General features: G+C 40.0%; 1 protein-coding gene across 1 annotated transcript; it reads right to left on the minus strand.

Moving 5' to 3' along the window:
- Positions 1-283: 283 nt before the first annotated feature.
- Positions 284-22,449, minus strand: IPMK (inositol polyphosphate multikinase). Its single transcript, XM_081913410.1, has 6 exons — positions 21,955-22,449; positions 16,158-16,243; positions 12,505-12,601; positions 11,539-11,711; positions 8,483-8,564; positions 284-7,122 (listed from the first exon to the last, which is right to left on the minus strand). Exons 1-6 carry the CDS (start codon positions 22,160-22,162, stop codon positions 6,503-6,505), a joined length of 1,266 nt encoding a protein of 421 aa, XP_081769536.1. The 5' UTR covers positions 22,163-22,449; the 3' UTR covers positions 284-6,502.
- Between the last annotated feature and the right edge of the window lie 1,456 nt (positions 22,450-23,905).

Below are 23,905 nucleotides of genomic sequence, written 5' to 3' on the forward strand. Positions count from 1 at the left end.
CTAACACACAGTTTTAGACAGTAAGCTCCTCAGGCCAAAAGTTTTTTTTTGTTTAATAATACTGCCTAGGTGTGATGTACATTAATAAGTGTGAAGTGCATTGATATTAGTAACTTAGTAACACAAGTATGAGGGACTTGGTAGTACACACCTTCATCAGTATCTTGGAGGAACTAAACAGCTAAGAGAGGAAGAACTCACCTGGCAACAGAAACTAAAAAAGTGGGAGAATGTTTTCTCACAATTGAAGCAATACATTGCTTAAGAAGTCAAGGACAATGCATTCAAGGTAACTTAAAAGACAATTTAATAGTCAGCCTAATATACAGCTATTAGAATCACCTAAATATCACATAAATTACAAAAGAATTGGTATATAGCATAACAGATTTTTTTTTACTATAAAACACATACCTCTGCAGTCCAACAACAATCCTCCCAAAATATCAGTTACAGTCAAACACCAAAAAAAGGACATTGCACAACACAATTTCAACTTTTTGAGCTAGAGAAAATGAGGCCAGATTACATTCATTCATTCACGTACATTTAAACTGTAAAATCCCCCCTCCCACCCCCACCAGTTAATCCAGCTCCAGGTGCAATTTCACATGCTTCCATATATTTTCCAGTACAGTTCTCAGAATATTAAAGTGCTTATGTGCACTCTGGTATCATTCATATGCAGATGTGCAATATTAATCATATTTGGACATTTTAGTTCAAAGTCAGTTCAGCCAGTTCAGATTTTTTTTCCAGTGCCAACATTTATACATGTTTCAAAAGCATATTTAGACAATGATTTAGACAATGTGTGTAAATGTTCGTTTGTTCCCCAAACCGCTGTTGCTTTCTCTTTCCCGTTGCTGGATTTCACGTAAAGATTAATCTCCAACAAACTCTAAATGTACAGGCGTCACTTCTCTAAATGGCAAACAAAAATTAATTTTCTATACCTACATACAAAACTACTCAGAGTTGCTACCTAGGGAAGGTTAGTAGAAATATTCATAGTATGAAAGTTTTAATTTTTTAAAGTGTGCATTAACTTCAGCTAACAAAACCACAATTAACAATTACAAATGTGCAGTATTTAGCTCCTGGATATATAATGTAATAATATTTCACAGCTGAATGAGTTCATCACTCTATGCTCCAATTCAATGGTTTACCAGCATGAACAGTACATAGAAAACAGGCAAAACAAAACTGAATGTAAGGCTTTTGGATGGATACGGTCTGCAAAAAGATACACGTTGAGTGAATAAATTATTTTCTGCTGCCTTCTTCAGCATCTCCAACCTAAACTCTTATTCAAATTCCTTTCCACACAATATGCTACAGAAGGCTCTCTTCAAAAAGATTCACATATGGCCAGATTCAAGCACCCTAAGGACTGGTTCACAACCACACAGATGAGGTCGCCTCTTTTCAGGAATTGAAATCCAATGCTTCTTTTGAGTACCGGCAAGGCACATGGATGCGTATGATTGTGTATTAAGCCCCCGGGGTTTTGTCATTGTTGAGTAAAGGCAGTATGTCCACAGAAAGCAAAGTTTTGAGGTAGGGCCACTTGAGAAGGGATATGGGGTGGGTGAGCCAAAGCCACAGTTCCCACCCCTTCAGAATGCCCCGTTCCCAAGTCCTGTTGCTATAGATGCCTCCTCAACCTTTCTGGCTCATTTGGTAACATGCGAGCCAGACAACATAACTGGGAGAGGGGGGGCTTAAGTAATTCATTATGTGATTCACTCATAGGTTTTTAAGCATGGCTCACAATTCACTATTATTGTGGAACTAAACACAAAGCGTGGCAGTTTTCCGAATGAATTTGTTTTGGATCAAAAGAAGCTAACTATTGAAACCATACTCTCCAACATTAGTGGGACATAATCAATACAGTCATTCAACTCTCCCTTAAAGCATTCCATTACATCACAATAGATGCTACGTGAGGTCATTTAAAAGGTACCAAACCTGAAGCAGAAGGCACTCAGCAGGGACGGTTATTGCAAATAGTGTAAACTATAAAAAAAATTAAAATAGCTAATATGAACAGGTCGAAAGGAGTGTTTTGCATCAGTTGCAGTCCTTTAAAAGGGCCATAATATAAAGGAATTTAGAAGGGTTTCGGCTCATGGTCTATAGTGGTTGTGCCCTCTTCTCTCTCTCTCTCTCTCTCTCTCTCTCTCTCTCTCTCTCTCTCTAGATTAGTATTTAATACTGAAATATGTTTCCCTCAAAATCCGTGCAATATTTTGCACCCTTAGTGACAACCAGTCACATTCCTAAGTTACCCTTATTCAGTTCTGCTATGGCAGACTATGGCCACGGTGCTATGCATGCTTATTAAGAAATGCCACATAACGCAGAGGGACTTATTCCCAGGTAAGCATGCATAGGACCTACTTGTAACCTGCCAAATTGTTCATTCAATCCACAATTTAAGTGAAAATAGTCTCTTCCTAAAATTTAAGGATCTTTTATGGAATGGTATGTAATGTATGGGATACGCAAAAATAGTTCTCCTGTACAATAGAACAAAAATAATTTCAGTTTGAAAATACAGCCTCCATGTGAAAACACAATTATACACAATTTCATAGTTCTGTAAAACTAGTTAGTTAAAATATTTTAACATTTCATAATACCATTATTTTAAATTTCATTTGAATATATGCACCAGGAACCACTAATATCCAAAAATACCAAGAATGAAAATGTTTTGCTATTAAAAAATTATATAATTTAAATTCTTATCAGGTAAGATTGTACATAATTTCCCACAAAATACATTTAAAAGGAGTATTTTCACAAACACATCAGAAGCGATACTAAGAAGTGTCCTTGTGACAAGAGCCAATTTTTCAAAATCAATGTCATTTACAGAGACTGTAGCTGTGGAGTCATCTTCGTTAGTGTTTACATCAGTCATTCTTCCTTCCAAAGAGACACATTTAAATACTCCTTACGCTACACAAGGGCTCCAACTTCAAGCCCTGTAGGTGCTCTGATATATACACAAAGTTCTCATAATACACAGGTTTTCATATCCACTTCAATTAGAGGTGGGCATATGTTTTTTGCACATAAAATCAACTTGCCTCCTTCATTAGGTGAATAGGGAAGGCTCTGTGTGTACCAGGCATTCCTGTGTACATCCAAGTTCCAACATACACAATAAGCTACAGAATCAGGAAATCTATGAAATGAGAACTTTCACAATTACGTACCCAAGCTTATGCTATTAAAGCATCACTCTACAAGGCTTCCTATGAACAAGAAATGGAAATAATGAAATTAGTCCATAAACAATGGTGAGACTATGCTAACATAAAGGAAAGCATACTATCCCATTCTGAGTTTTTATTCTCTTTTCTGTCCTCCCATGAAAGTCACATAAGTTCTGAATTTACCATTTCTGCAGTCTACATTTGAATGGGTTACTTTTAGCTGTACCCAGTTTTTAATTTAAAGTACTCTTCCAACTGAATAAAAATAAGTATAATTCTATTACAATTGCAACTATAAAAACTGAAAATTAGATAGGAGTGCTTTCTGTAAGCTGATCCTACAATGTTCTAGTTACATTAAATAGTGTAAGCAGCACAGCAATGAACAATTATAATACTAATATTACAGAGCACACAGATTACTGCCCTACAGATGTGAAATGGTACAGGACAAGAAAGAATAAATACCTGCCTACATTAGACATACCCATATGTGTGTGTGTGAGTGTAAAGATTCTGTGTTAAACAGAAAACAGACACAGATAACATAAGCTACTATAAAATAAGCTAATTGTGACAAAGGTAGCTCGATAGGACAGAATAGTGTAACTTTTTCCAGAATATGCTTTAAATTACTTCACAGAACACTGAATTCTTCTAATCAATCTTAAAGATGGTAGTATCACCTTTGACATAGGCTTTTATTAATTAAGGCTCACTTTATAACCTATGTGAAAACTGTTTATCGATGTAGAATTGTTTTGGTAGGAAATAAAAAGTCCATGTATATTTACCACGTTGCTTCCAATTAAAATCAGTATTCTAGTGAACCTTAGAAAGTGAAAACACAAAACTCTGATAAATTCTTATGTCCAATTAGCCTACAAAACACCATACAATGAAACAGTATTAGCAGAACATTGAAATTAATCCTAAATTTGTAGCTTTCCTTCTAAAAAGTTCGGGGGAGGGTGATCAAATTCAGGAGAGAGTGTCTGTTTGCATAATTCCCTTACAGCACTGCTGTTAGGTGCTTCTAAGTGGGACCTGCTCAGTGACAGAAGCCTCTGGTTCTTGGTAGTTTTGAAGTCAAGCAAAGTGTTCTCCTTAATGGCACAACTAGAAAATGGACATTTGGTTAAAAAGTATTTTCCAGCGACGTGAATTTCAGGAGGTGGTAGAGGATATTTTTTCCTATGCAAATTAAGTAAACTTAATTTACATAGCATAATTTGTGCTAGAATTTTTTTTCTGATGGCTTATAAAAAGTGATCTAATTTACCTGTGTTTCATAAACAAAGCTAAAAATGTCAAAACTGCCAAGCTTGCCTCATACTGAATTTGCAGCTGGCATCTAGTTATTAATAAACTTACAAAAAGGGAAAAAAATTCCATGAAAAAAAATAAAGCACTGAAAGATTTTCCAGAAAATTTTCTGATTTGTACAATTTTCCATCTTGTATCACTGGATTTGACTTGCAACCATTTCTATGGTAGACAGATTCTGAAACATGCCCATGAGAATTGCTGTGGGGTGTCGTGCAATGTCACCCAGGGAGAAATTCATTGTAGAGCTATGCCAATCATTAATCAGCACAAGTACTCAAGCTTGCCAGACAAAACATTCACACTCTACCTCCTACTGCTTTGGGGGTCTCCTAACACTCTAGAGCCATTGGAGCTAAAGAAAGTCCTTGCACAGGCTTCCACTACCAGGACACATTAGTTGAATGAGGTCCATACTCTCCTTTCTGCCTTTTTTATGTTTATGGAGATGCACATGCTGCCAGAAGGAAGCCCTCTTGTATCAGCCCAACGTTTGCACGATAAGGCCCATTTCAAATGTAACGCTAAGAGAGCAAGCAGACACAAGCCTCGGACTCACAAATTCTCCCTTCCTGTTTGAGCACAAGAAAGCATTTATAGCTACAGTTTATGGTTCGTTCCAAAATGCAGTTTCCCGTTATATTGTAATACAGGTAAACTGTGGCTTATTGAAACTACAACATTAAGCCGCAGTGCAATTCTGGTTCAACTGAACTAACTCAGCTTTAGAAGAAAAAAATTAAAAATCCTGTATTTGGAATTAACAGAAACTGTGGTTTGTTCCAAAATGTGGGTGTAAGCTTTAAACATCCTCTACTTGAGTCTCTGGCTTCCATCTGCTTGTATTTATCGATGTGTAGTATTATGTCTGATAAAGCAGTCCTTATTCTCCCCAGAGGCAATTTAATAATTTTGAAGACCCTGGGCTTATAATGGCCATTTTTCACCATGGACTTATTTCTAGTGTTCATACATTCCTTGGATGAGAGGATTTCAAGAGGATGCAACTCAAGAGACTGGAGAGCTCTTTAAATACTCTCTCCAACTGCAACCTCTTAAAACTATCTTAACAACTGGTTGTGCAATTTTACAAAACTGCCCACACAATGAATGGCCATAGTACTACCTTATTTTTATAACTGACTTTAGACATTGTAGACTCACTAGGATATATTATTTTGCTGTTTTTCTGCAATGTCCAAAGCAACTCCTAGTTGAATATCTAAATATAAAGCTTACAAACAAAATAGGGCACAAAATCTGACACAAATGTTTCAAAACAGCATTTAACATCTTTACATGGCAAACAACTCCTATTTCATAAGTTTTGAAAAACTTTTCAATAGCACTCATAATAAATTACACTGTTCGAGTATACTTTTAAGTTTAGCCATGAAAAGAGGAACATACCTACCCAGTTTTAAGAACGAAGCAGTATGATCACCTCACACTAAAATGCTGGTTCATTTAGAATATAGATTTCTAAGTATTTATCCCTCAGAAATGCTCCAGTTCTAAAGATGTAGTAAACACCTAACGATAATATTCTATTCTCCTCCTAATAACCCGTTATTTAGAGATATGGCTCAGTGTTCTGGCTGCATGGATGGACTCTGATTAAGCTAAAAATATTTAAGGGTATGAGAAAGCTCTACCATTTTATCTGACACAAATCATCCCCCAATTTTAGCTAAGCTTCACAAGTTAAATGCAAGTTCCTACGATTACCAGTTAAATCTCATTAGCTTCTCTCTCACTAAACTGTAAGAAACTACAGAATAATTTTCCTGAGTAAGATTATAAAATACTTGATCATCCTACCAAAAGTACAAAGACAAGTAAAATGTAGAACAATACAAACCAACATATAACAGAATCACAAGTGCAGAAATGTTGTTGCTTTTCATTATAATTGGCCCCCAGTAGAAATCATAGCAAAAAGTTTAAGTATCTAAAATATTTTGAAGGACGGTAATTAAATTCTTCAGACCATGAATATAGCCCTCATCGTGTGTGTTGCTGGGGAACACATGCGCAAAATCTATCATCCTGACTTCAACCTCCATGCTTTCTGGCAGCGTAGTAGGCATGTGGCAGAAAACTTTTTCCAGCTGAGGTATAACATTTCCATTCAGATGTTCTTGTGAAAGGCAAGCACTGCTCTTCCATATGTTGTCTTGTTCCACAGTTTCAACTTTAAGGGAAATTTGACTCTGGTGCCTTTTGTGAAGTGCATACATTTTAGAGAAGCCTTTGCCTACAGAGGTCTCTACCTTGCCATTCTCTGTAGAACTGATGACACGAATGTTATTATTATATTCCAATGTACCACCACTTGGCACTTGACCCTTGGACACTCTTCCCTTCTCGACCAGACTGCCATCATTTAACCATGTAGTTGTCATCGGATACAAGCCATCATAGACAAATAGTAAAGAACTTGCATAAAAGTTAAGCTGCTTCTGCTTCTCAAACCACTGCAGTATTTCTTTAATCTTTTGAATACTGGCAGCTACAGCATCTTTTCTCAGGCAGAATCCATTATGGAAAAACTGAGCCACACCTGCAAGAAAGAAACCAGTAAAATTAATAGCCACTGACTGGAAAGTTCAAACTGCAGTATAGCAATGGTGCCTAGCTTCCAAAAAGCAAAATTGACAACAAATTCTCAGCTATTCATATAACAGAATTCAGGTTTAAGTTGCTATTCACAGTCAGCGGATAATATGCCCCCCCAAAATTCAGACAAGTGCCCCAATTCAGATTTCCCATCATCAAAATATTAATTGCAATGTTAAAGGTTTCAGAGCAAGTGTGTCCGATTTATTCTGGTGTTCTCTGGCTCAAGTCTCACTTCTTACATGCACTTAAGCAAGCCCTCATCTTTCAGTTTTATCCACCCAATGCACTATGGGAATACTATAGCATGATCACATCTTCCACACATTTTACTTGCGCAAATTCAATTATACACACTCAGCTCAGGCAGCAGTTTCCTTCTGGGTAACAGTTACAGCAGACGAGTGGGGGGAGACTTAAGACAGAAGGGAGGTGAGAGGCAGACAGAGGAAGAAGAAACCCACCTCTCTCAGCTGCATGGTGAGCAGGGAAGTGAGGATGAAAAAAATCCCCGCTGCAGAAGGGAAGAGAGAGGCCAACCCAGAGACATATAGGCAGAAGCAAAAAGCTGGAACAGTGTTGCAGCTTCTGCCTGCCTCTTTCCCTGTCTGCCTTTCTCCTCCCTTCTGCAGCTGAAGGAACCAGGTTTCTTCCTCCTCCATCTGTTTCTACTGCTTCCCCACTCGTCTTGCTGCCAAGGCAAGATTTCTTCTTCCCCTGGCAGTGGGGATGCAGGGAGCTCCTCCGTGAGATCCCCGCCCCCCTTCCAGCAGGCAGCTTTTGACTATGCACAATTCTGCATGCGTGTGCTGCTTAAGTGAGTTGTGATTGCACTGTACAAGTGACCTAGTTTCCAGGATTATTGTGAGAGTTTATGGGAATCATTTTAAACCCTCAAAACATACTATCAATGCTCAGAACTTATAACTAAAGAGCTGGGACTGCACTATAAAATATTCATGGGGTGCAATCCTATAGCAGGATCTCAAGTTAGAATGAGCAGGTTAGGATCCAGTGCATCTCCATGTGAGTTAGGAGGTTCCTGGTATAAGCAGGCTATGCTGCCTTAACTCCCTCATCTGAAGCTAAGTCAGAGATACACACGTTTCCCCCATCTGAGCTCTCCCACCTTTAACCCCAAGCCAGAATGATCCCACTTCCTTCCCTTCCCTGGCAATCCTGCATGCTAGAGGGTTTTATAATATTGCCCTATGAGACAAGCTACACGTAGGTTATAAGCACACAGTCTCGTAATAAAGGCCTAAAATAGTAGTACTACAACCTGGTCTAAATCCAAACATTACCATCTTTTACTGTCTCTTTCGTTAAGCCTCTTCCATAGTGCTGGTTTTGCGTCTCATAGCTGTCAGAATGGGCGCGATAAACCTTAAAACACACAAAATAGTAATGTAATTTTGCCATCTGATTTCTGAAAAAATGTCTTTGTCCTAGGACTATTTCCAATGTACTCTTCAGCATACAAAAGAAGGTGGTTTTTCCCCACAAAATGCTTTATCCATACATCTCTGAAACTATTTCATGAGCTGGATCTATCTAGCAATCCAAACTCAGCAAGTTCACATTGAAAACATCATAAACTTTGTATATTCAGATATAGCTTTTTCAATGGAATATTACATCAGTGAGATGTTATGTTATATACCTCTCTATACTTTACAGTCCAATAACAAGAAACCAGTGCAAATAAAGTTATGGGTGTTCACAATGTCTACTCGGATGCCCCAGAATCAACTGACCTATGTAGTCTTCGGATATAGGCCAGTGACAGAGGATAGCTTAGTATTCTACAGGGAATCTAAACTCAGACATATAAGTTTGTGATCAAACATCATTGCAAAACAAGTCAGTCTGGAAAACAATAAACATGCTGCATAAAAATAGAAATCAAATGAATATAAAAATATGTGTGCATATAACCACTAATAGCAGCACGTTTAGAAACAAAAAAATATATTATCTAGAATAAGATAACTAAACCAACATTTAAATTATATCTGTTAATGGGACAGCAAATGAACTGATACTTATTTTTCATTCTCAGTAACTACACAAACAGAAGCAGTTGACAGTGCATCCAGCAAGGTCCACCAGAAACCCAGCCAAATGGGCAGGGTATAAATAATAAAATTATTATCATTATTATTATTATACAGGCTTCAGACCATGGTGTTCCAATTAAAATCTCAGAGAGATGCATACAGACATTGGAAATACAGCTTATATATATTTTTGCAATCTATGTCTCTATCCAAATCTGCCCATTTTCATTATATTAAAGGAGCAGATTTTTTTTGCTGACATATTTTATGCCAATCCAGAATGTACCTAGGACATTTATTCTGCTACACCAGATCTGAAAGTTAAGCACAAATACAGGGCTGCTTTAACAGGGAGTTTGGGAATGGTTGGAATCCAATTGACTGAAGTCAGCAAGATTGTGATAAAGGAATAATACACTTCTCCCACCAAATGTTAATGAACATGTGTTTGGCACTATAAGAAAGCAACTGGACAGCAAAATAATACTAAAGAACTTGAACATCACATACAGTACAGAACATTAATAGCTCCCTAAACATCTATGAACACAGACCAAAAATGCCTGTCAAATTCAAGTGCCAAACAACATCATCCACCTTCAGTAATATACTGATAAAATATGTTAATAACTAGAGCCTCATTGAGGTCTCCATGGGGACCAAACAGAAAACATGTTGTTTCTTTTCTTCTACTTGGCTAGGGAAATTACAATTGCCTGAAGGCTAATTTTTAAGGTTTTGAATGCGCTTCAGCATCAGAATTCAGTTTATACAGTTAAAAGCCAAATCTTTCACATTAAAAGTCAATTAATGCTTCACTAACACAATGCTATGCAAGACTGTTGCAGTTTATCACCATGCTGCACCAAAGGCCTGAAGGGATAGCCAAGCTATCAACACAACATGTTAGCTCTCTGGAGGACTGCTGTGAACAGCTTAAATTTCTGAATGCAACCCATATGAAGTTATGAATATGAAGTTAACAAATCTAGCTATTTGCTGGTGTTATTGAGTAGAACAATGAAATGGAACGTACGTATGGGGGGCAAGAGGTGGAACTACTGAGAATATAATATGATAAAGGAGGAAGGATAGAGCTGTATGAGAAAACCAGGGAGATAAAAAGAAATATATTATCAAAGTCCACATCTAGACTAAGTACAATCTTCTTTATCAAAAGAAAAAAGAAAATCTTGAAGATGCTGTTCAGATTATTGTACTCAAAGGAGAAATCAATAATAGGTCTTCCTTTGGATCGTCAACCCTACCCACTTCTTTTCTCATTATTATTATTATTAATGAGAAGTTAATGCAGATTGTCTCAATTCAGTCACCTACATCTCCCTACAATAAGGGAAGCAGGGAATACGTCATGACAGAAAACATTCAAACCCAAAGCATGCTGACATCTTTCCATGGGGAAAATATCATCTATATACACAAATTATCAAATGTGGTGACAGTGATAATAATACAACAAAACACCACCACCACAAACCGGCTTATAAGGATAAAACCAAATTTACTAGAATAGCTAGAATAGAGATAGTCTTATAACCATTCAAACAACAAACATACTAAGGTGCCATGTGCAAGACAAAGCCTGGAGATACTGTAAACATGGAGTGGATAAATGTACAACTCTATCTTAACAAGTTACAGATACAGTAAACGTTATACAGACTGGATAAATGAACCGTTCAAAAAGTAGCCTAAGTCCAATCACGGAACGGTAACCCCGTGCCGCCACAACGGCAAGGGTAGCACACTGGAGAATATGAAAAAGTTTTTCAAAGCTGTTTTTCAAAGATTGAACTGGATGAGATGTTCTTCAATGGGTCTTGAGTTGGAAACACAAAGCCATGTACATGGATCAATCACGGGAAGGAAAATCAAAGCCACCACCCTGGTGAGAATAACACAAGTAGGCAAAAGGAGCTCGGGGTCGCATAACTAGTTAGCGTGCCAGAGTCTTGTTTGTTATCTGGCACTGGATGCTACCCTTGCCGTTGTGGTGGCACAGGGGTTGCTGTTCCGTGATTGGACTTACGCTACTTGCTGAACGGTTCATTTATCCAGTCCATATAACGTTTACTGTACATGTAACTTGTTAAGATAGAGTTGTACTTATAAGTCTATCTCTATTCTAGCTATTATTCTAGTAAATTTGGTTTTATACTTATAAGCCAGTTTGTGGTGTTGTTGTTTTGTTGAAAATATCATCTAGACATAATTTTAGTTGCCCCCATGTTGTCAAGAGCATAAAAAGATTTAAAATCCAATGATGAACTGCATCTTACCCTCATGCCTAGCACCAAGAACCCAATCTCTTCCATTAATGGGTACTTGCTGACTTGTTGCTTAATCTTCTCAGCGGAAGCATATGGATCATAGCTTTTCTGGCCTATTTTTACATCCATTATACATGGCTTTTTAAATCTGTGTGTCACATCTTCCAGTTTCAGGTACAAATCTGTTAACAATTCAGAATAAACCAGATCAATGTCATAATCTAACCAACCCAATCATTAGAGGTCAGTGGAAAGTACACAAGTACAGGAGTGACCCTAAGATGGCATCCTCCTGGTGGTGGTATATTACAACAAGCATTATATTAACCATCTAATTCCCAACAATGATTCCTTTTAGTCTGTGATTTTATTTCATTGTGTCTATTTTTATATCCCTTCTCACTATCAGACAGTGTTGTATAAGTTAATATAATAGTAGTGTTTTATAAATTATTTTTATTATGAAATCTGCTGTCCAGGTCAGCTTCAGCTTCCTGTGTAAGAACGTAAGTAATTACAGTAACCATCCTTTGAATGAAGCAAATTGTAACTAACATTCTGAGAAAGTATAAAATGATAAAAGATAATAATAAGCCCTTTAGCATGCTTTAAATTGCCAACATTTATTCTTGGCAGTGGTCATCTTATTATCTTCCTGCAAGACTACTGTACCTTACTAGTAGTACCCCTGTTGCTGTTAGCAGTAGAAGGTGTATTTTGACATACAAATTCTGCAATAGACCTAAATGTGCTAAACTGGATCTTACTGAAGAATCAATTGAGTTTGCAGAAAACAGCCCTTATTTACATGACATTTTTCCATCTACAAAGCATAGCAATATATTGTTTCATGATGTTCCACATGATAGTGATTTATCACACTGTGCTTGGGTACTTAGTTTCTGGCATTTTCAGAGCCATCTCCCAAGCGGTTGCCAAAAAATTAGTGCTTATTGCACTGTCTAACAGCATTACCGTTGGGTGCAGTAGGTGATGACCAGGTTCCATAATATTTTGGCAAATATTTTTGGAGTTCTAGAAACACAGAGTCTTCACAGTCAGCAGCATACACCTGAAATAAAAGAAATATGTTTGAACTGCAACAAACCACTCAATTCCCTCTTGTGGCACTCTACATTTGGATATTTAGAACTTATGGGGGGAATTCAACATCATGCTAAAGTAGTCTTCAGCACAAGCATTTCGGCTTGCCAGATGGAACAATTCATTCTCGTACCCCTGCAAGCTGTCCCAGCGCTTCTTCCAACCACCAGCACCCAACCAGTTTCAGGGATACACAACCTAAAGACCTTGCTCAGGGCTTCCACTAACAGGACTTGTTAGTTGAATCTTACCCTCTGTATGTTTAAAACCTCACACTCAATGAGAAATATCCATTTAGAAAGGAAACAAAGTGTCTTTCAGAATAAATTCTGTAAATTGTGCCAGAACGTTTGCCTACTGTTAAGTCTTTTATAAAAAAAATAAGTATTTTGCTATCAAAAAAAACCCCACCCCAAATTGAAGTTCAGAGTTTGACAGCACTAAAGCACACAAATGTGTGCTTAGGGATTCTGTGTGGCATGAGTCAATCTAATCAAAACATTCTTAGGTGTACTAGTGGCAGGATGGGGCACAGGGAGACAAGTCTGGTCTCCCTTTCACCTTCAGTTATGGCAAAATCAAGTATGAGGAGGATAATCTTTCAGTGATGAATTAATCAACTGCATTCTCCCACCCCACCCCAAATTCCTAAACTAAATGTCCTTTAAAGGATTATATTGGATTGGTATAACCCTAGAAGTAAGGTAAAGGGACGCCTGACCATTAGGTTCAGTTGTGACCGACTCTGGGGTTGCGGCGCTCATCTCACTTTATTGGCCGAGGGAGCAGGCGTACAGCTTCCGGGTCATGTGGCCAGCATGACTAAGACACTTCTGGCGAACCAGAGCAGCGCACGGAAACGTCGCTTACCTTCCCGCCAGAGCAGTACCTATTTATCTACTTGCACTTTGACGTGCTTTCGAACTGCTAGGTTGGCAGGAGCTGGGACCGAGCAACGGGAGCTCACCCCGTTGAGGGGATTTGAACCGCCAACCTTCTGATTGGCAAGTCCTAGGCTCTGTGGTTTAACCCACAGCGCCACCCGCGTCCCGGTTATAACCCTAGAAAGCATCCAGTAAATACAGGAACTCTTAACATAGCCTACCATGTGGGTTTATGCTTCCAAGAAGGGGGGGGAGGGGGAGGAGGGGGAGGTGAAGTAGAGTGGACTGCAAAACTTGTGTACTGTAACATTAGCAGCTTTATCGTTGATTGAATTTGTAAAACAATTAAAGTGCATTGTTTCTACTGCCATAAGATACATTATTTTTGTTAGAGGATGCAATTATTCATTTTGTTCATGACTTGTCATTCAGTTGCAGCAAAGCCACACCATCAATGAGAAACAGAAAGAATATTAAAACATGCAACTCAATAGCTAATTCCTAATGTGACACCAATGCAATTTTAAATTTTTTATTCAATATTAAATTTTGACCCTTAGTTGGCAATAACAACTGCAGAGGCAAAATGCTGAGCAAATACTTTTCAGAGACAGAATGACAGTCAGTCCTGTTATTCTAAAGGTAAAGGTACCCCTGCCCGTACGGGCCAGTCTTGACAGACTCTGGGGTTGTGCGCCCATCTCACTTAAGAGGCCAGGGGCCAGCGCTGTCTGGAGACACTTCCGGGTCACGTGGCCAGCGTGACATCGCTGCTCTGGCGAGCCAGAGCCACACACGGAAACGCCGTTTACCTTCCCGCTGGTAAGCGGTCCCTATTTATCTACTTGCACCCGGAGGTGCTTTCGAACTGCTAGGTTGGCAGGCGCTGGGACAGAGCAGCGGGAGCGCACCCCGCCGCAGGGATTCGAACCGCCAACCTTTCGATCGGCAAGTCCTAGGCGCTGAGGCTTTAACCCACAGCGCCACCTGTGTCCCCCTGTTATTCTAGTTACACTTAAAAAGGAAATGAACAAGACCATACAACTGAGTTGCTGGATTTACAAATTACTGTTGTCCATTATATATACTTATAAAGGAAAAAATGCCTTCAAACTCTTGTCTGCCTCAACTATTGGATTTTCTGTCACCAAGAGAAATCAGGTGACAGATCACAGGCTGCCTTGCCTGTCTCCTATGTAGGTCAGGAAAAAGCTGAAGCTTGCTAACAGGTTAACTTTAGGACTCTAAATTATTATTGTGAACACACTTCAAACTCTAGTGAATTTATTCCTTTTCCAAATCCCCCACCCCCTAAAAACCAAGTCAATATAGGCATCCAGCTATAGGAATAGTAAAATAATCAAATTACTTATACTGAAGAAGTTATAAGGTCTGATTAGCAGAAAAAAATACTTTGTTATAGGAGACATTTCCTAAATGAGGATCACACTGTCTTTGGCTTTAATAGGGAATGGAATCATTTGCACCAAATGTTTCAGCACAAACTGTTCCAAGAGCTCATATATTAATGAACTATTTACATTTTCTCTCCACGTGCACACTAATGTTACTTTAGGCAACTCTGGTAGAAAGTACATAATTCACTCTGACTCAACCAAACATATGTTGTAATTTCATTCCCCAAGAATGGTTTCAACATTTATTTGCTTCTGACAACCATTTATTTCTACTGACAACCAAAATTTAACTTCAAAGATGTGCCACCTATGCCATGAGATCCAGTAACTAGCTACATAGCCCCAGGTTCCTATACAGTGATTTCAAGGAAACAGGGTAGCAGGAGCATTCTAGCACCCCCTTAGCCAAACTGGCTTTTACTCCAATATCACACCTTATTTGGTGCAGTGTACCACTCCCTCTTCAATGCATAAACCAGTCTTCGTTCCTCCAGAGGCTCCATGCCTAAATAGCCCCCTAGATAATCAAATAAGCAGTTGCCAATGGGGCCACATCACAGCTAGAATGAAGCTCACTTAGGGAATACAGTCATACCTCCGGTTGTGAACGCTGCAGGTTGTGTGTTTTCGTGTTACAGACTGCGCCGAACCCAGAAGTACCGGAACGGATTATTTCCGGGTTTTGGTGCTCGCGCATGTGCAAAATCGCTAAATCACACTTTGCGCATAAGCACCGAATCACGTCATGTGTGTGCAAAGACGCGGTGCTGCGGGTTGTGAACATGCCTCCCGCATGGATCACGTTCGCAACCCGAAGTATGACTGTATAGGAAAACAAGGGGAAAGTTATGGATAGATGCCCAACAACCAGACAGGCACATGATGAAACTACCAGTGTGTCTGCTGTGTACACAAGATGACCTCTGAGACTGTCAATAAAGGGATGCACACCAACATTACTGACAGTGGAAGACATCAAACACTAGTCATAATCAAGACCCACTGATGTCAAAAGATCCAAAGTATGTCATCTTCCTCCCATATAATCAGTCTCTGACACTGATCAAGACTACCATATTGAGTTTGCCATTTACAGTATGTGCTAAGTTGGGACAGTAAGGTTATGCACAGAGGTTCCCAGTGATAATTAAACAGAGGGGTGCTTCAATTCAACAACAAAAAAGCATAACTTCAGTTAGAGGATGAATTAGAAAACAATTACCTTGTTATAGAATTCTAGTTCTCTGGGCCCTCGAGGTGGTGGCTGCAATTGTTTGAGGACTGTGCCATCAGGATGCTGCAGGATGCCTGGGAAACAACAAATACATTTGTTCACATCTTAACTTCAGCATGCTTTTGAGTCCAACTATGATAACATAATCTAGTATATACACTAAATGTTAAAAAAAAACCACAAGAGTTCTTGTTAGGGGGAAAAGTAAGAGTTCGTGTTAGGAAGCAGCTTTCTTTAAATGAAATCAAAAACACAGAGAACATACACCTTACCTTTAGAGTCTGGTACTTATCCTGAAGACCAGGCAAATCTTTCACACATGGTTTGCATGTAATGCTAAGCCATGATTTGTTTAACAAATCAGTAGTTAACCATAAATTATCCCACGGATTTGTCAAACTATGGTTTGTTTCTCCAAAGTTTGGTCTGTTTCCCATCTGCTCTAGCCTCATGCATTTGTACCCTGGTGAGCATCTGGAGTGGAGTAGCCAAGCAAACTATGGCTAAGGAAAGTGCTGAGCTCACATGTAATGCTAAGCCATAGCTAAAACGAAGACAGGCTCATAAGCAACAGGCCATGGCTTCAAATCATGGATGACCGGCAATAAGGAAACAATAGATAAGCTGCTGGGAAGGGTTCACACGTAATGCTGAACCATGGCCTAGCTACACAAGAACCAGGACAAATGTGGAGCAATAGTTTTGTTATTTTGCAGCTAACTTCTCTGCTATTTTTCAATCACCAAAACAGTGTTAGTTCTGAACAGTTTCATCTCACTGAAGTTTCTTCACAGCAGTGGTAACTTAAAATTTAATCTTTAAACATTTATTTGCAACTACTGGAATAAGCCCTTTGGATCCAAATGAAACTTCAATATCATGCCGTTTTTTTTCTTTCTAATGATGTTATTCAAGACATTCAAGACAGGCAATATTAATACAACCACAACGTCACAAATTAAAATTGAGACTCATTCTAGGCTGCAGTATTACCATTAGGACAACAGACTACAATAAATGTTATCTCCACTAGTTGAAAAATAACCAAGGTTTCTATTTAGTAATCGTTAATAGTTATAAAAATCAGCCTTTGGACTTTATTATTAGTAAAACTTTAGCTTCTAGGTAAAATTGAACATAATGTTATTTTCAGCAATAAATCTTTGTTGTTACAGTCACATTATGCAACCCTGAGTGAAGCCACAATCAAAACCACTTTGTCAGACAAGCAAAATATGAGTGTTTACCCCTTCCCACCTCTATTATAAATTCCCTTTATTAAGAATTTTAAGTAATCAGAGCACATGTCAGAACAGCCTTTTTCTAGTGTAGTGGAGAGAGCAACTCTCATAGGAGTCTCTCCACTTTTTGAAATTCTGTGTGTGCTAGCAACTAGGGAAAGGCAATTTAAGGTAAGAAGCTGGGACAGTGATAAGAGAAGTAAGATCTTCTCAGTGATGACCCCAATACTTCATAAATATTTACTCATGAAAGACTACTTCAGCCCAAGCTTGTTTATTTTCCGAAAACAAAGTTTTACTACAACAAATTTTTAACTGGGAAACTTAAAAGGGTATTTTAATGTGCTCCACTATTTCAACAGTTTAATAGTGGAATATATAGGCTGTCGTGTTTACTTTTTTGTATTTGTGATTCTATGATTTTATGTATGGAAATCATACATAAAGCCCTGCTGGATCTGATCAAACAACTCCAGTTCAGCATTATGCTTCCCACATTGGCTACGAGATGCCTATGGGAAGCCCATGAGCAGGACATAACTGCAGTAGCACTATCTTCTTCCAACTCTACAATTTTATGATTCTATGATTCAATCCTAGCTGGCATTCAGAAGCATACATACTAGCTCTGATACTGGAAGAAATATAGCCAGCACAACAAAAAGCCATTGGTATTCTTATAGCCCAAGAAAACCTATGGAATAAGTAAAGTATAAATATAATATAGACTGATATAGCAGATCTCACCTTATGAATATGTGTTTAAAAAGTATCTTTCATTCACAGAACTCTAATATACATGACACTCCACAGTAACAATACAAAATCAAGGAGCTTATAATCTAAATTTCAGCAGTGAGGAGGAGTTGGGAGAACAGAAAAATACACGGGATGGAATAAAATGCAGTTACGCTAACATAAGGAGGGCTGTAAGCACTCTGCACTTAAAAAATAAACCCTGAAAATCTGCACCAAGGTAACCCCAGATCTGCATCACACACGCAAAAATACCTTGTGATCTGTGTGAGTTACGCAAATGTAGGAAAGTTGCTTATTTTCTTGTTTTAAATATCATTCAGTCACCACTTTAGTTTCTGAGATTCCAGAAGGCATTAACCATGCATTTTCATACCTATATTTGTAGTCAACAAGGGCTGGAAACACTTTTTTTAAAAAATCTGGAAGCTAAATTCTGTATCCACTACCACGTACATGCCAGAGCCCTGAACTTCAACTTCTTATAATCCATGCAAATTTGTTATTCCTGAAGTTGACTGCAACAGGGATAGCTCTCAATCATGGTGTGTCCCCCCCCCCCCCCCCCGCGAGAGAAGAGACACACATTATGACCTTAGAAGGATGTTGGCTTAAGCAGAAGTCAGTGAGGAAGGTTAATCATGAAATTGCAGCTAAGCAATCTATGTTCTCACTTAAAAATCCTCTCCTTTCAGGAGCAAACCGGTTTTCTTGTGAAATCCTTGCTTTTCAGTTGTTCCATTTGAACCTATGCTTTTGTAACTATCTGCATTTCACAGGTCAACAATGTTATAAAAATGAATAATTGCATCTTATAAAAATATAAAGATGCAAATGCAAGAATATGATGGGGATGAATATTTACATGTTGAGCTTGAACATGTATCAGACCCAGTTTCAAATTCCTGCTCAGCTTCAAAATTTATTGCACAGCCTTGGGCAAATCACCCTCTATCAGTTTAACCTGAATCATGACATTGTTTTGGTGCTAAAACACATTGCTATGAGCTTCCTGGAAGAAAGAATAGGGTGCAAATACAATAAATGTTGATTTTCACCACTTTTTGAACTCAGTATGAGTACTCTACAAGTGTGAATGAGTTAAGAGAAACCATCTAGTTCGGTTACTGAAGAAAAGGGGGCATACATCAATCAGGTGATCTACAACTTGCTAGAGGGCCTTCTCAGCAACAGCACCCAGGTTATTTATTCAAATCATTTCTATATAACATTATATTTTTGAAAAGTTCTCTAAGTGGATTACAACCCATCTTAAAACATCAAATTCCAAAATCTCAATAAATATTACAACTGAAAATTTAAGTACAAAAATACAATAAAGACATTAAAGCAGCATAATTAAGAGGAAAACAAAATATGTTCCTAATTTTTAAAAATGCAAGTAAAAATTAAATACAATAACAATTCCACTTAGAAAGTATTTTAGCCAAATTAAAATGAGATAGAAACTGTAACCACACTTCCATCTCCACAGTAACATGCCCCAGACACAGCCTTAGCACTCCTCTACATAAGAACCTCACTCTCAAGTACTGTACAGTGGTACTTCGGGTTAAGTACTTAATTCGTTCCGGAGATCCATTCTTAACCTGAAACTGTTCTTAACCTGAAGCACCACTTTAGCTAATGGGGCCTGCTGCTGCTGCCGCGCCACTGCCATGCAATTTCTGTTCTCACCCTGAAACAAAGTTCTTTATCCTAGGTACTATTTCTGGGTTAGCGGAGTCTGTAATCTGAAGTGCATGTAACCTGAAGCAAATGTAACCCGAGGTACCACTGTATTCCCACTAACTATACTCATAACACAGCTAATCCCCACCCAACTATTTGTTGCCAACCAGAACTCTGGTTTGCAAAACATCCCCAGAAGCATTAAGCACAGGTTACAGCCAGCTCATTGACTCACCTCTATCTCGGTCAATATATTATCATATAAACAAAAACATTATCCGTTCTCCTTCCTCTCTCCCACCCGGGTAGGGTCTTTGGGTGGTATCAAGCAACTTTACAAATACCTGCCAAAGAAGGAGAAGAAGTGCCATGGGAGGAGAAGCAACCAGTATGCTGAAAAACCTAACCATGGTTAAGTGATCAGGCACTTTTCCACTTCATCTTAGTGCAGATGTATTTGTCTAATACTGGCTGATCATGTCTGATTTGTTTAATACAAAGACTAGAGGAACCTACCTAGGAAAGAAAAATAGAACAACCAAAATCTGTCTCTTGTAACGGCATCTTATATATGCACATGTAAAGCCCCTCCAGTTGCCATATAAATCACTTTAAGTGGCACAATCTCTTTAAGTTCCTCATTGTATTCATGTCCATTTGCCACAAAACACAATGTAAATACAAGGATAAACACATTTTCTGCAGTGATGAAATTTCTCCCTAATGAATGCCAAATCTTCTGTTTACTCAAAACAGGAGTACATCAGTGTGTTTATTCTTCATGCAATTTGTTTCCTGTAGAAAACCAAAACAAGATTTCACAATTAAAGTAACTGCTTTTGGGATTTCTGGAGCAGAATCGCAGGCATTATTTTCCAAACCTACCAATCCAATTTCCTTTTTTCTTTGGGGTGGGGTGGTGAAGAGAGAATCAGGTCATTTCCCCAGCTTCAAAACTTCCTATTCATAAACATTAAACCTACAAAACACCTCAGATTAAGACTACATGCTTAGGTATCAACAAGAAAAGCAGGGACCTTGTAGGTAGATACCCCTGAAGATTTAGAAAGAGCAGGGAGGTCATACTATTAGAAAACCAAATTAACACAAAAAATGTGCAGCAGCAAACACAACAAAGACACCATAAAAGAAAGTGCTTTAAACAGCTTATTAGGCAGGAGAATGTGTCATTTCATTATTGCTCCATTAGTACATTCCCAATAAAGAAATTTTTTTTTTACTGTAAACCACCAAGGTGTATACAAACAGAGACAGTAGAATACCACTGTGTTGTTTTGTAAGGAAAAAAGCAAGCTGAAGTTCTGCGTGGATTTAAAAAACCTTCAAATTCTACTTTTGAAAATCCATTTCAGAGCATCATTTTCAGCTGTCATATACAGTAACACACCCTGTCCTTCCTACACATATTGCTCAAGATGGCTTACAATTAACATGCCTATTTTTAATTAATACTATTGTTGCATAGAGCCACAGCCAGTAGTCTTTTTCAGCTGGGTTCAGAGGCTGGATTGGGGGAGCCTGGAAAGACCATTCAGCCATAAAAAAAAAGTCACTACAAGACCTCAAAGCGGTCTCTCGCCGGATTAGAGACGACGACAAAATTAAGCAACCCCACGCATGCAAGGGACGTCTTGAATATTACTCACACGGCTCAGAGAGAGGGCTGTCAGAAAGAGAGACACAAGCAACCCACAACGTTAAGGACACACCGATGTCGTAAGCAAAAACGAAACTCGTCCTGGTATTATTATTTAACACTAGGGCACTGGATCCCACACACCAAAAACACGCACGCGCGTGCATAAACGTGCATAAACACACACACACACTTGGAAACGTTGACGGGAATAACACCCAAGGCAGAAAAAACCGGACTTTGGTTGCTTTGTATCCAGATCCAAACCCACTCTAATTCCTGAGCGCGGACCCAAGGGACATGGCTTGGGTTGGGGGGGGGTACCTGAGCAGCCCCACTTCCCACTCCCTGCCGAAGGGGTGCCCGGCTTCCTGCCTCCCTTTAGGACCCGCCCCACACACGCACCCAGCCACCCACCCACCCCAGGCCTGCCACTTACCGCCCTTATCCTTGCCGTACATGTGCCCAGCCACCTGGTGAGACAGCGGCACGCAGCCGTTGAGCAGCCGGGCGCTCCTCCCTCCTCCTTCCTCTTCTCCCTCCGCCGACGACGACGCCGCGGAGCCCGGAGGCACGTCCGCCTTGGCGCCCCGAAGAAGCCGCTCGGGCTCCCTGCTCGCCGCACAGCGCGGGGGCTCGGTGGCCATTTCCTCGGAGGCTCCCGCCGCCGCCGCCACCACCTCCTCCTCTTCCTCCCCGCCTTCAAGGGCCTCCTCCGCCGTTGCCTCCGCTGCCGCCGCTCGCCGTTCGCAGCCCAGGCCAGGCCCGCGGCTCCATGGCGTGCGCCCCCGCCCGCAGTGCTTCCACTCCCTCAGGCGAGCGGAGCGGAGGCTTCCCTCGGCCGCCTCAACCGCTCGGGTCGACTGACTAAGCGGCACTGAGGAGAGAGAGCGAGAGAGAGAGCGATAGGCAGCACCTCAGCGTTACTGGGCCTGCGCGGCTCGCAGCGAGCCTGCGCAGTACCGGCGGCTGAAGCCGTTCGTCCCTGGCTTGGGCGGGGGGCGGCTTCTGAATGGTTTCCCCTACGCGGCTATTCGGTACGCGAGGAAGAGGCAGCGCTGCTGTTATCAAGGGCACAGCGCTACCTGACAGCCGCGCCCTTCTGTGCGGTGGTAAACCTTCCTTCTAAGCTGAGGGGTCCGGGGCCGACCCAAGACCTTTTGGCACATGAGAATGGTGCCCCCTTCGCCATGGAAGATCTACTACATCAGGAGCAATCAGGGTGCCAACTTGGATAAAATTGAATAATTGGATATTGAATTGAACTGGTATTCGATTGAACATTGAATAAAATATTGGCACAGGTAAGCTCTGCCCCACCGCATCTGAATGGTAATGCCCATCAACTTTGGGGGTGCCCGGCCCTCTACAATATTTGATTGGGGGCAAAGGGACTTTGACTCTTGGAAGTTGGTTCCTATGAGAACAATGGAGAGATAAAGATCTCAACCGGGATCTACTGATTAGCAGAGCTTCCAAGTGTCCCTGTTTTCCAGGGACAGTCCCGGATTTACAGAAGCCGCCTCGGTTTCCGATTTGATCCTGGAATGTCCTACTTTTCCTTAAGACGTCCATGTTTTCATTGGAGAAAAGTTGGAGGGCATGCACCCCATGAGTGGGCCAGCCCTACTGTTGTCTAGGGCGTGGTGAGAGGGAGAAAGCACTCTGCATGTGCTCTGCGGAAGGGAGGTCCCAGTACATATTATTTTTACGGAACTGAGCTCTAGTAATAAACCACAAGTTCTGCTACAAACTAAACTCTGCCACAGTGGACTCCAACTCCGCTCTCAGCAGCCCAAGCCTAGCATGGTCAATTGTTAGATATACCGTAATGGAAATTGAAGTTCAGCAACATGGGATCAAAGGTTCCCCACCCTTGGTCTGACAAAGCTCACTTTGAGGCAAGACTGGCCCCCTACTCCTGATTTTAAATAAGGCTCAAGGTGAAGGCCATGAGTGATGTCTCACTTTGAGCAAAGTTGCTCTCCTCACACTGGTAGCCTTTTTTAGCCTTTAGACTTCTGCTAGACAGCTAGAGGATACATTTCTAGTAAGCACACTTCCTAAGTTGTAAATGCCCCATTGGACTTACTTTGAGTAAATATGTTTAGTAACACAAAGCATCCAAGTCACAGTCTTGAATTCACCATTTCTTACTTCACCCATTAAGCACCGTGATATTGCAAGAGAGCAAGGATTCTGCAGGTGGGATGGCAAGATGGAGGAAAGGTTCATACAACAGACCAAGGGACACTCTGGGAGAATAGTTAAGAGTGTTGAACTAGGAGTGGTTAAAATCCCCACACAGCTTTGAAACTCACTAGATAACCTTGGGCCAATCACTTCATCTCCATCTAATCTCCTTCACAGGATTGTTGATCTGATAAAGG

This window comes from Podarcis melisellensis (genome assembly GCF_964234715.1).
Source record: "Podarcis melisellensis genome assembly, chromosome: 5".
In the NCBI taxonomy this organism is placed as follows: Eukaryota; Metazoa; Chordata; class Lepidosauria; order Squamata; family Lacertidae; genus Podarcis; species Podarcis melisellensis.

Excerpts from the sequence above, each read along its gene's own strand:
- IPMK (XM_081913410.1), bottom strand. The coding sequence starts at position 22,162 with ATGGCCACCGAGCCCCCGCGCTGTGCGGCGAGCAGGGAGCCCGAGCGG. Across the intron at positions 8,565-11,538 it reads TCTTGGTGCTAGGCATGAGG|GTTTATCGCGCCCATTCTGA; the intron begins GTAAGATGCAGT and ends GTGTGTTTTAAG. Across the intron at positions 7,123-8,482 it reads GAAAGAGACAGTAAAAGATG|GTGTGGCTCAGTTTTTCCAT; the intron begins GTAATGTTTGGA and ends TCTTTCTTGCAG.